Source organism: Lissotriton helveticus, chromosome 9 (genome assembly GCF_964261635.1).
Source record: "Lissotriton helveticus chromosome 9, aLisHel1.1, whole genome shotgun sequence".
Taxonomy (NCBI): Eukaryota; Metazoa; Chordata; class Amphibia; order Caudata; family Salamandridae; genus Lissotriton; species Lissotriton helveticus.
Window position 1 is genome coordinate 594,656,769 of NC_136070.1, and position 13,153 is coordinate 594,669,921.

The following is a 13,153-nucleotide window of genomic DNA, read 5'->3' on the forward strand; positions in this document are numbered from 1 at the left end:
CAACGGAATCCAAAATTTAAGGTATTCTACATTTAAAGTATTGTTCTTCTGGCAAGTAGATTTGTGTTTTTTCACTCGAGCTGCAGCGCTTGGAGTTGCTACCTCCACCCTCTCCATTTGAGTTCTTATTCGGTTTTCCCAAGGTCTCACTATGTACCTCGCGAAAACATAAATTTGACATTCTATGGTGAGATGTAGCCCAGCTCTGTTAAGAATGATTCAGCAAGTCTACAAACATGACCTGTGCTTTTCACGCCTCATTTGTAGAGTGGCTGCATCTCTTTTCTTTCCAGAGCTGGGCTGGGGGGTGATTGTGGGCATTTGTTAAAGATTTCAGGTTAATCGCAGCGCCCGTCTGGAGCTGCAATTAACCTGAACACTTTAACAAAGTCTCACAATCACGCGCAGCACAGCTCTGGTAAGATGAGAAAATCAGCAAGTTTACAAACATGACGTGTGCTTTTCACACCGTGTTGTAGTTTGCTGAATTTCTTTTCTTAATAGAGTGCTGCAGCTGCAGGGCTGATGACGAGCAGATTGTTTGCTTTTGTTTAAAGAAATAATGTTAATTGCTGCTGGTGATGGCGCTGCAATTAGCATGAATACTTCAACAATAGCACAACAGTATGCACCACAGCCTGAAAGAAACACCAGTTTTTCGGGCCGCAGTGGTGCAAACTTTCTCCTTCGATGTGCTGTGTGTGCGCGCTCCACACACAGCACTGCGCGCTACATTTAACCGAGCTGCGCGCGTGCACATGCGCACACGTTATTGGGAACAGTGCTTATAAGTAACCTGAATTTTCTTCCATAGGACACCATTGTCTGCTTTTCTGTGAAATTTCTCTTGATCGATTTTTGCAAACTACAAATATTCTTTAAACATCGTACCAACTACCATTATGTAATTACTTACCTGTCTTAGATAGATGTCCCAGTGCTGAACCTAGGAGTCCAGTACTGGATTACAAAAGTAACGCAAACCTACCTTACCTGCAACTTGAATTTCCTTCCATAGGATAACATTGGTAATTTCTACTGAAAAAGTTTGTCAACTTTTAAAATACAATAATATTCCTTAAAAATCACTACTGGAACCAAAATGCTTTTACTTAACTGTTTACAGGACGTGTCCTCTGACTGAATCTAGGATCCAGTCTTGTGGTTAGAAAAGTAAGCCACAAAGTAATCTATTGCATTTAACTGAAAATTCCCATTGAGCTCAATGTTGTATTGTGTTTGAAATTGTGTTGCCTATTGCAACCACCTGTGACTATTGCATTCCAAAAGTCTAATGCCTTTTTGAAAAGCATTTAACTAAAGTAATTCATTCTGAGAAAGTACATGTTGATACCTTGTTGGTTCTAAAATAAAACATCTATATCTTTTGATACAAAACAATTGGCCTAGAGTTCAGTTCTGGAGTGTGTGAGACCATTTGCTGACTGAGTGTGTACAACAAATGCTTTACACGGTCCTCTGATACGGCTTTACTGCACGACCAAGCTACCACTTTAGAGAGTAAGGTTATATCTAACTTTAGCCTCTGCCAAACCTCTGGGGACTGGGGACTCTGTACACATTGTACCTTAATTTGGTCCAGTATATATAGAGCCACTTTCCTACACCTGGGAAATTCAAAAGGTAAGGAATCTGTAGCTAGAAGTCTTTATCAGATGTTTTGGCCAGTCAGGAGGAACAGGTTGCAGACCTAGTGTGGATCCCTCTGCACAAACCTGTACGGGCAGTTAGGGTAGAACTTGAAAGTGGTGTTCCCAATATCCCTTAGCTGTCCCTCTCCCTTGCCGTCTCGAGCCATGTGGTGTTTATTGACTGGGTCCCCTGTTGGGGTCGAGGTGGTTTGCCTCCGATCTTTGATGTGGTCTACTGGCCTTCCGTGATTCAAAGTGTCTTCGGTTGACTTTCTTTGCAAATTTTTGTAGATTCTTTGGAGCTCTTCCAGTGTGATCCTATACCCAACTGCAGACAAAAGAATCTGACTATGAAGATAACACACAGGAAGTCATGGGGCGCCGTCTGGCATCATACAGGAGAATAGGCAGTATTGCAACATGTGCTTAGGATTGACTGGGGCAGGAGCCCCAGCCCTTCAAAGATGCCTACTGCAGCATCATAGACTAATCCTACGCCTTCAAATCAGAATACAGGGCTACTAATATACAGGAGAAGTGTTTCTATCAAGTTCTGATATTAAACATTGAATGTGCTAGGGCATGTGCTCCAAAAAAGTCTGATAATTAGGGAAGAGTGAGAGAAGGAACATTATGAAGTGATGTAATCAAGAGCCTGGGAAAAAACACAGATAAGGATAGTCCTACCCAGCTCCCACATTATTGCTTCTCAATACAGTTAATGGTACCACCCAACTGATACATGCAGACAATATGCTTTATTTTACCTTGATTGAAACGGTGTTTGGTTGAAAAACTTATGAAGGTCCCAGAAGATCACTTGCAAGTTGTGACTAAAGTGTAGCAAATAATCTATTTTGCTGTGAGATTCTTACCATCCTGCTCTACACACTGTCAAGTAACCCGAACCACCAGTTCTTCTACCACTAACGAAATTACAGCAAAGTCTGTGATAAATAAAGGAAAAGAGGAGGCAGTGGAAGGAGATTCAGGAAGAGAAGAAATAGAAAGGAAATGTAAGTAGTAGGCAAGAAAGGCTGGGCAGCTACTAAACACTAGTGAAGAAAAAATTGGTCTTTATTTTATTCTGCACTAGATAAAACTTGTTACAGAATCCAATTATTTTTTTAAAAACTTGTTGGGTATTATTTTTCAGGTATTCCTTGTACAAAAATGTCTTCTGGAAATGCAGGCTGTGGTCATTCTGCAGGGTCCTCTGCACACTGCTCTGTAGGGGCGGACAGTCCAACCACAGGAAACAGCATCCAACACCATCATAGAAGGGAACGTTAAAAGAAAAAAACTGCTAAACAATACCAAAAATGAGTAGGTGATTGGAAGATGTGTGTGTATCACACAGAAGGTTCTCCGGATAAGTCACTACATCTGCTCCTTTGAGGGAAGGTCTACTGGATGACGCAGTAACACTCAGATATGCTTGATTTCAGGATCGCAATCTGTAGCCATACCAGACTTCATCTCAGCATGCAGCTGATCACCCAGCCTTCTCTGTCCCAAGATTCACCATGGAGGTGAAGGTTCACTCCAGTCGTGCAAAGGCTGTACAGGAAAGGGAGTCAAGGACTAAAATGGGGAAGAAGGAATTCAGGATTGGAAACAAAAGGGGGGAAATCAGTGAATCCCTGTCCTGATAGGAGGGGAAGTCTTTTTCCTTGCAAGGATAAGGATGGGCATTACAGAGGCACAGAGAACAAAGCCTGCGAACTGCACATGAAGTCTGGTGATCCAATTGTCTCATTCTTCCATAGATAAATATTAAAAAATGTCTGCCATAGATTAGTCTTCCAACACAATGGGCTCACAGGTGTTAGCCAGGTGTGCAAGGGGCACGAGTGGCAGTGGAGGTGTTGGCCTCAAGGGGATGGTCGACTTCACCTTCAGTGCCAAGTTAGGCCTCCGTGCTGCTCGACGCATCTCTATATGAGTAAGAGCTTTTCGCAGCGCCCTGGAAAAAAGAATTCGTATAAGATAGCCTTATGGAAAAACAGGGAAATTCATGCAATTATATGCAACAGAGTCCCCCACATAGCAATATCACAATCTAGTAAGCCAATCTTCACGTAGGATTTGAGGAACATGATAAGCTTTTGACAAATAAAAACAAAAGATTTCTTTGATATCCAGTCTTATAGAAAAATGATGCAAAATTCTATAGACAGAAGAAATGGTACTTGCCTGTAATGTTCATGATGCATGCAGGTTTTCTCTAGTTAAAGGCTGTTAACATATTTGCCTGAAACACAGCTCTTAAAAGAGTTTCAAAGAAAATGTTTATGCAACCATCCACATGATGAGCCTTCCATTTTTGTTAAAGCCTGTGAAATAGATTGACATTTCACCGCTCAGAATTTCAAGAAGATTCAGCACCTTATTCTGACATGAGGATTTCACTTGTGATTATAAAAAATGTCCACTTCATGATTAGATTACCCAATAGCCAATTATTCAGCGATGACTAACACCATCCTGAAATTGGCAGGTTGAGTAAAATAGGTGTGTGTATATCTCTCTATTGATCGATCTATTTATCTATCTATGGTGAATGTTAGTGTACCCTGTAAGCATCTGTTTGTGGCATGTAGTGCTGTAATTTCACATGCTTACCATAAGTCTGCCATCTAGTGTTGGGCTAAAAAGTGTCCAAGTTGTTTCTTCTACGAAGAGTAGGCGAGATTGAAAAGGCAACAGACGAGTAACGGATCCACGGGCCCGATGAGATCAAGCGGCATTAAAAAGGAGCTCACAGAGATTCTGAACCAGATGGCTGAGAAAAAATTCACAATGTAGCAGATGCCCATGCACTTTACCGGCGATAGGTGGAGTCACTATACCGCACGACTCGAAATTACTTCTTCGAACAAAAACTAGCTGTACGCGTCAGAGCCCAAAACTAGATGGCAGGACTATGCACAAGTCTACATCTACAGCACTAAATGCCAAGAACAGATCCATAATATATATGTGTGTGTATATTTATGTGTGTTTGATGGCATGAGGCTGTAGATACACATGCTTAGCATAAGTAAGCCATCTAGTGTTGGGCTCAGAAGTGTCAAGTTGTTTTTCTTCGAAGAAGTCTTTCGAGTCACAAGGTATAGGGACTCCTCCTCTGGCTTGTACTGCACATGGTCACCTCTTGCTTGTACTGCAAATGGTCATCGACTCCATTGTTAGATGTTTTCTGCTTGGCAGGTGAGGATGGATTTAAAGGATAATGTATCCTATGTAGAGGACCATGTAATGTATGATGTATATAAATGCAAGGAGCACCCATCACAGGGGAGGAGGGTGGGTGCATGCGAATCTACAGCAAGACATGCCACAAATAGATGCTTTCAGGGTAACATTCACCATTTTATTGCATGTGTGGCTGTAGATATAAATGCTTAGCATAGACTAAAAAGCAGTTCTCCTTGTATGCGGTGACTAACTTGTGCCCGGTACATTTAAAAACAAAAAAAATCTTCGTAGTACTGCTTGCCCAAAATTTGCTTGCTGTCATGCCATAACACCGAAACAGAAATGTTTTGTGCATGTAGGTGCTGCAGTCCATATAGCAGCTTCACGTATGTCAGTTATTGGAATATTGCCTAGAAATGCCATAGAAGCCCCTTTTAAGCAAGTAGAATCTGCTTTTGGAGGGATCTTTTGGCTTTAGCATAGCAGATTTGGATACATTTTACTATCCAATGTGTAATACGGGATTTGGAAATTGCTTAAAGTTTATGCAGTTTGGAGAATGCCACAAATAGTTGTTGAGTTTTCCGCAAGGATTGTGTTCTATCTATATAGTACATGAGTGCTCTTTTGAAATTTGTGTGGAATGCTCTGACATGGAGTCTGGTTGAGGAAAAAATACAGGCAATTCCATGAATTGAGCCATGTGATATTGCGATACTACCGTAAGTAGGAATTTAGGATTAGTTCTTAAAACTTCTTTGTCCTTATGCACTTGCAAAAAATGTGTCCTCTAGAGCAGAGGTCTTCAAACTTTTTTATGCCGAGACCCCCTTGTAAAACCTTTTTAGGCGTAAGGAACCCCTTCTGACAAAAGTTTCTAGAAACTGGTACTCCTCATCATCAACTTTTTACAACCATAAATGCGCCTGTTAGACCTCATCACATCCATCCATCATTCATCCACCCACACTTTCACACATCCATCCATCCACCCTTTCATCCTTCCATCCATACATCCATCCTTCATCCATCCATCCACCCTTTTATCCATCCATCCACCCTTTCATCCACCCATCCATCATTCATCCACCCACTTTTTCACACATCCTTCCATCCATCCATCCATCCATCCATCCATCCACCCTTTCACACATCCATCCATGCATCATTCAACCATGCAACCTTTTATCCATCCATACATCCATCTACCCTTTCATCCTTCCATCCATCCTCCCTTTCATCCATCCATCCTTTCTTCCACCCATCCACCCTTTCATCCATCCATCCATCTTTTCACACATCCATCCATCCTTCATCCTTACATACATCCATTCATCAGTCCACCCTTTCATCCATCATTCACCCATCATTCATCCACCCTCCTTTTCTGTGCCTCTCTCATGGGGGGGGCGGGGGGGGGGGCATTATCTCTGCATCTTCTTCCTTCTTTTCCGCTCATGGGAGGGCATCTCTGTGCCTCCCTGCTGGGGGCGGGGTAGGAGGGGGCAGATAGGCTGTAACAACATCTCACCATGAAGAACAGACTCTCAGGCACATTTCTCCCACACAGGCGCCAGGTATGAGGGCTCCTGGACTTGAACCAATGATTTATGGGACTTGTCGCGGGACCCACAGCTCCAGGCGCGCAACGTCAATTGAACTCAAAGGGCTACACTACAACCTCCTCCCCCAGCCCCCCCCCAGCTCGTGTAAGTGAGCCCGGCTGAAACAGCTTCAGGGACACACACACACAGCCACACCAGAGTACTTCACAGGTCTTTAAAAGACATTTTCCTTGTTAATGAGGCTTTGATGTTTTTCACCCCTCGGTGCGGATTAGGCCTCCTCTGTGAGCACCCTCAGTCAGCCTAACGCCAGGAACTGCGCGCTCTGACAGAATCTGCGACCCCCTTCCAAGGGCTCCACGACCCCCCTTGGGGTCGCGCCCCACAGATTGAAGACCTCTGCTCTAGAGCATGGGTACTCACAAACATTTTCCCAGGGGCCACCAAGCTTGGTCTGGGATGTTAACGAGGGCCGCATTAATGCCAGCAGGTCGGCGGTCAGGAGTTCGGGGGCATTGGCAATAAAGTGGGTGTAGAGGAAGCAAAACATATACATCTAGTGTCTGAACTGCACAATATGAAACCAAATGCACACGTTACTTACCTTCGGTAATGATACATATGTAAGGAACATTAGTTTGTGATAGATTCCTTACTGTAGAATTACCCCCAGGAGTCAGACTGGATTCGGAAAGTTTTCTTCAGCAGTACCCCTGCGTGACGAAAGGTGGCGTTGTTTGGCTCCGCGTCCGTCGTTGGCGACGTGGTCGCCGGGGTAACGTATCAGCAGCTACTTAGACGCAGCCCTCACGTGCTGATGTCAGTTGTGTACATGACTTTCAGCGCCAGGAACGCTGAGCCATGCAAGAAACTGACCACTGGTGCAATGAAACTAGGGCGCTAAAAAGGAATGACCTTAACCATAGAAATCCAATCACAGAACGGGGAGGATGGGTGGGGCGGTAAGGAATCTATTACTAACTAATGTTTCTTACAGATATTCAATTACCGAAAGTAAATAACTTGTACATCTGAAAGAAACAAGTTAGTGATAGATTCCTTACCGTAAAATAGATACCCCAGCAATAACAACCCCGGTGGAGGGTCTGCTATTCAAGACCACACCAGAAAGTTCTGGAGAACATAACAGCCAAAGAAGCAGTCTCTCCGGACTTGGCTGTCCAGGCAATAGTGCTTGGTAAACGTGTGCAGGGAAGCCCCTGTCCCAAAGCATTAGTGGCGGCCGTCGCCCTGGAAGAGCGAACGAGTAAGCCCCACTGGAGGCTCCGTGCTAGCCAAAGAATAGCATGCTTTGATGCACAGAACGACCCACCGGGAGATGGTGCGCTTGTGCACTGCCCGACCTTTCTTGGCGCCAACGTAGCCAAAAAGAGCGGATCATCCACCCAGAACTGTTGTGTGCGGTTCAGATAGAATGAGAGCGCACGTTTTGGGTCCAAACATTGGAGCCTCTACCTCTTGAGGGAGGTGTAAAGAAGGTTGGCAAAGTGATTGTTTGCCCGATGTGAAAGGTAGTGACAACCTCTGGCAGAAAAGATGGACGTGTTCTTAGGACAACTTTGTCCGGATGGACAGAAAGAAAAGGAGATTTAGAAGAAAGTCTGGAGCTCACTCATTCTTCTGGCAGAGGTGATGGCAACCAGGAAAGCAGTCTATAACATTGAGAAGACGAAAAGGACAGTTGTGAAGTGGCTCAAAAGAACACATCAGATACGTTAGAACAAGATTCTAGTCCCACTGAGGCATCAAGAAATGGACAGGAGGGAACATGGGCAATGCCTTTCAAGAATCTATTTTAACAGGGAACTTGAAAAGAGGAGGCTGATTAGGAAGCCTTAAAAAGGCTGAGATGGCCGAAAGATAGCCCTTGATAGTGCCCAGAGCAGAGTCCTGCTGGGTCAAAGTAAGAAGGAACAGAAGAAAACCTCCGAAAGAGGGGCAGAAAGAGGATCCACAGACTTTGCTGTGCACCATTCCACAAATTTGTTCCACCTGCAGGCGTATACTGTTTTAGTGGAGGGACGCCTGGCTGCCCAGATGACATCCCAGACTTCGGGAGGAAGGTCGAAAGCTGTCAACTGTCGGCGCTCAATGTCCATGCATGGAGGTGGAGGCTGGACAGGTTCGGGTGGAGGACCGTCCCCTGTTGCTGCGACAGAAGATCCTCCTGAAGAGGCAGTCAGATCAGGGGATCGATGGCCATGCTTAGTAGCTCAGGATACCAGTATCTTTGTGCCCAATCTAGAGCCACAAGGATGATTTGGGCCAGGTCGCGCCTGATCTTCAGCACTCTGGGCAGAAGTGGTATAGGCGGAAAGGCATACAACAGACCGCAACTCCACTGGTGATGAAAAGCGTGGCTGAGAGAGTGCCGCCTCGGAAATTTCAACGCGCAGAAGCGCTGACATTGCACGTTCTCTTCGGTGGCGAATAGATCTAACCAAGGCTCTCCCCACTGCAGAAAGAGACCTTGCGCCACACGTCCGAATGCAGACACTATTTGTGATCCATCATGCACCGACAGCTGAGTTTGTCCACCATGGCGTTCAGAGAACCTGCCAGGTGTTGAACCACCAAGGAAATGCCCTGATGTCCAGAGGCGCAGAGCCTCCTGACAGAGTCCACGACCCCACCCAGTTTGTTGCAGTACCACATGGCGGTGGAGTTGTCCGTGAACACCTGCACCACACTCCCACGGACAGAGGGAAGGAATGCCTTCAGTGCAAGTCGGATTGCCCAAAGCGCCAAAAGGTTGATGTGGAGCCCGGACTCTGCCGGAGACCAGAGTCCTCTGATCTCCGCCTCTCCCATGTGGCCACCCCATCCCAGGAGGGACGTATCCGTCACCACTGTGTGCTCTGGTTGGGGAAGGGAGAGGGATCTGCCATTGACCCAATTGCGATTCGTGAGCCACCACTGCAATTGTTGTGTAGTGCCCTCCGAGACCTGGACGTGATCGGACAGGTTGCCCTGATGCTGTGACCACTGGGACTTCAGGTCCCACTGTAGAGCCCGCATATGCCATCTGGGATAGAGGCTGAAAGATCGGAATTATAGCCTGAATATCCCAGACCCGCTGCGTCAAGTCCAGAACAACGCGATGAAAGGGAGCTTCTGGGAGGGAATCAGGTGCGACTTCGGAACGTTGCTGGAGAACCCCAGCAAATGCAGGCGGTCGGCCGTAGTCTGGAGGTGAGAGACTACTGTCTGGGGCAAGCTCGCCTTCAACAACCAGTCATCGAGATAGGGGAAGACTGGAACCCCTGATCTGTGAAGATGGGCTGCGACCACCACCATCACTTTTGTGAACACCCGAGGGGCACTGGTAAGACCAAAGGGGAGCATGGTGAACTGAAAATACTCGTGGCATACCGTGAATCGCAGGTAACGCTGGTGGGCCGGCAGGACGGGGATGTGGAAATATGCATCCTGCAAGTCCAACGCTACCATCCAGTGCTACCATCCAGTCTCCAGGGTCGAGAGCAGACCAGACCGGAACCAGAGTTAGCATCTTGAACTTCTCCTTCCGGTGGAAGCGATTGATGTCCCCGAGGTCCAAAATAGGACGCAGGCCCTTGTCCTTCTTGGGTACCAGAAAGTAGTGGGAATAGCAACCACAACCTACTTCTGTCACAGGAAAGCGCTTAATGGCCCCTTTGGCCAAAAGGGCCGTAACTTCGACTGGTTGAAGTAGCAGATGATCCCCAGACATGCGGTGGTACTTGGGTGGCATGGCTGGAGGGGTAGTCTCGAAGGGGAGGGAGTAACCCCTTAGGACAATTTGCAGCATCCACCTGTCCGAAGTGATGGTGTGCTAAAGGGGGAGGTAATGGTAAATCCAGCTGCCTACTGGCATCTGATGGGCCTGAAAGCTCGGACTAGGAAGGCTTTGAGGCGGCTGCTGCGGGGGTGGAGGTGGACTGACCCGATCGCTGGCCCCCTGCCCCGCCACGGCGGGAACCATGTCCACAGCCGCCTCGAGGTTGGTTCTGTGCCTTGTGGCTGAAGGAACGTGTCGGGCACCCCTTCCATGGCCAGGAAAGGGACAAAAAGCCAAAGTGGCAGTGCGCGTGGTAGAAAGGTCCAAGGACTTGGCCGTGGCCCGGGAGTCCTTAAAGCGTTCCAGCGCATGATCAGCTTTGTCGTAAAAAGGCGACAGCCATCAAAGGGCATGTCAATAAGGGTGTTTTGGACAACCCCCGAAAAACCAGTGGACCGCAGCCAAGCGTGGCGGCAGAGCGTCACCATCGTGGAAATCGCTCTGCCTAGCGAGTCCGCGGTGTGTAGTCCGCACCGTATGGTGAACTTCGCTACATTCCCCCCCTCAGCAACAGCCTGGGTGAGCACTGTCCGGGCCTCCTCCGGTCACGGAGGCAGCATTCGTGCAACTGTATCCCACACAGAGTGGTAATAACGGGGGAAGGAGTCGACATCAGTGGAGGAGTTGTGAGGTCAACCAGCGTTGACCGGGATCCAGGCCTAGATCCAAGTGGGTCTTAAGTTGGTGGCGGCACAGGGCAAGGACTCCCAGTCGGGCCTGCGGGGGCCGAAAGCGCATCGGCGGAGGCCGACAGCTCAAAAAGGGCAGCCATGGCTGCAAGAAAGTCTTGGACCTGGGCCGGAGTTGCTCCCAGAAAGGGTGGATAGGTCGGGCCGACTGCACAGGTTCCGCCGGAGTCACGGGGGCGGTACCACCCACACCCTCAGCCGCGTGACCGGCGAGGGGAAGTCAGAGAACGATGATGCATCTTAGAATTCTTTTTCGAGTGCCTCGACTTACTCGACCAGAGTGCAAGGACTTGGAACCCGAAGAATGGTGATGGTGGCTCCGCGCCTGTTCCCTCGATTTCCTCCTCGACCAGGACCTGTGACGGCACAAGCCGACTACCGGGCTTCTAGCAACTTTCGGGACCGCTCCGCAAAGTCTTCGGGTGCCATGGCCCGACAGTCGGAGCATGACCTGGGGTCATGGTCGCGCTCCAGGCAGTAGAGGCACACGTCGTGGGGCTTGGTCACAGACATCATGCGACAGGCTCCACAGGACTTAAAACCGGGCATCCCCAATCGGCACCAGGAGTCGATAGACTCGAAAAATGGAGACTAAAAATCTCAGGCAAAAAGTGACTGGGGTGCTTGCTCTTCCCAGATCTGCGCTTGCTGGCACAGAAAAAGAAAGAACTGACATCAGGGCGAGAGGGCGGCGTCTATGTAGCTGCCACAACATCATCCCAGCGACCACGACGCCAATGATGGACACTGAGCCGCAAGACTCCACCTTCCGATGCTCAGGGGTACTGCTGACGAAAACTTTCGGGATCCAGTCTGACGCCTGGGGGTATTTCTACGGTATGGAATCTATCGCTAACCTGTTTCTTTCAGATACTGTCTGCTAGATGACTTAACATTCCTTTAAGGACTGGTATATATTGTGATCCCCTTTGAGCAGTAGATAATGTTTAAAAAAGGAAGTAATCTTCCACAGGGTCTTTATGTAAAGGCACATTATGAAAAGCTGCAGCTCTAGCTATTAGATCCCGATAGGCGGAGGCCTCATCTGGTAGTGATGGACGTGAGGGGTAAAGGTCTGAGTTTGTATCTCCTTGTGGCTCTATCATATACATCTCAAGCATCCCCAGGATGTGTCCTCCGATAGATCATCCTCATCAATTATAGGTGAAATGAGGAGAAATATGGCCACCCTCAGAATGTTGTGGTGAATCAGGTAGAGGAATGGCTGGTGGTGTTGATGGGTTTGGTGAGGTAAGTATGGGAATATGCAAAGGGTTAGTAGCAATGTCCTTTTTCTTCCTCTTAGGAGTTTGTATAGGAATGTCTATAGCCACTTCGAAAGCTAATTGTCTTTTAGATTGAGGCTTTAGGGGTTGAAGAATGATCTTTTGGGTTCTGGGTTGAATTTGCAATGTTTTCTGTTTCGGATCGAGCCGTTCTTGCATAACCTCATGGATGAGAATTATAAATCCGAAACCGGTCCCAGGATGCTTGTTACCGGTCCAGGGAAGACATGGCTTGGCAGTTCGGGCTGGACTGTTCCCATGAGGCACAGGGTCAGACTGATTTGCATATGGCCATGTCTGAACTGGGGTGGCTGAGTGAGCTAAAGAATGGTGATGGATCAAACCCAGATCAGTTGACTGGGGGTGAGTGTTTGATTTGCTCAAACGCTCCGTCCATCATCCCCTTTTGTATCGCTCTCCACAGGACACACACTTGAACTGAAAACATTCAAGTGAGTCACCAATGGTTCCCCGAAGCAGGTTTCATACAACTGCCTCCATATGATACCATTTTGCACCCCATATGCTTACAAATGCAAGTTTCGCTGCTGAGCATCAGGTAATTGCCATTTTTTAAGCCACAGTAATACTTGGCTAAGTGTCCTTTAGTTATACTGGAAGGGGGGCCAACGGGGCAATGGGAGGTAGTAGCAACATGGAAAATGTGTGAGAGGAAGCAACAAACGCAGGCAACAGGAGGGTGGGAGGGAGAGAGAGAGCAGACAGAGCCAGCTACAAAAGATGTACTCTGTAGTCTGGCTAAGCAAAAATAAAAGAAAATAGCTCCCAAAAGCACGAGCAGTGTAAGGACACAAGTACTTGAGCACATGTTCCAGGGAAGGGCTACATGCAAGAACTGGCGACCGCAGAGCTGGCTAGCAGGAACTAAGCAATTGAGAGCTGCTTTGAAGCCAACCAG

At 47.5% G+C, this 13,153-nt stretch overlaps 1 protein-coding gene across 2 annotated transcripts in view; it reads right to left on the reverse strand.

Moving 5' to 3' along the window:
- Window positions 1-2,711: 2,711 nt before the first annotated feature.
- MTA2 (metastasis associated 1 family member 2) overlaps window positions 2,712-13,153 on the reverse strand; it is a 386,348-nt gene continuing 375,906 nt past the window's right edge. For both annotated transcript variants that reach the window (XM_078660594.1, XM_078660595.1), the window contains one exon: window positions 2,712-3,618. In XM_078660594.1, the coding sequence (XP_078516720.1) occupies window positions 3,450-3,618 (169 nt within the window). In that variant the 3' untranslated portion in view covers window positions 2,712-3,449. The remainder of the gene's footprint in view (window positions 3,619-13,153) is intronic.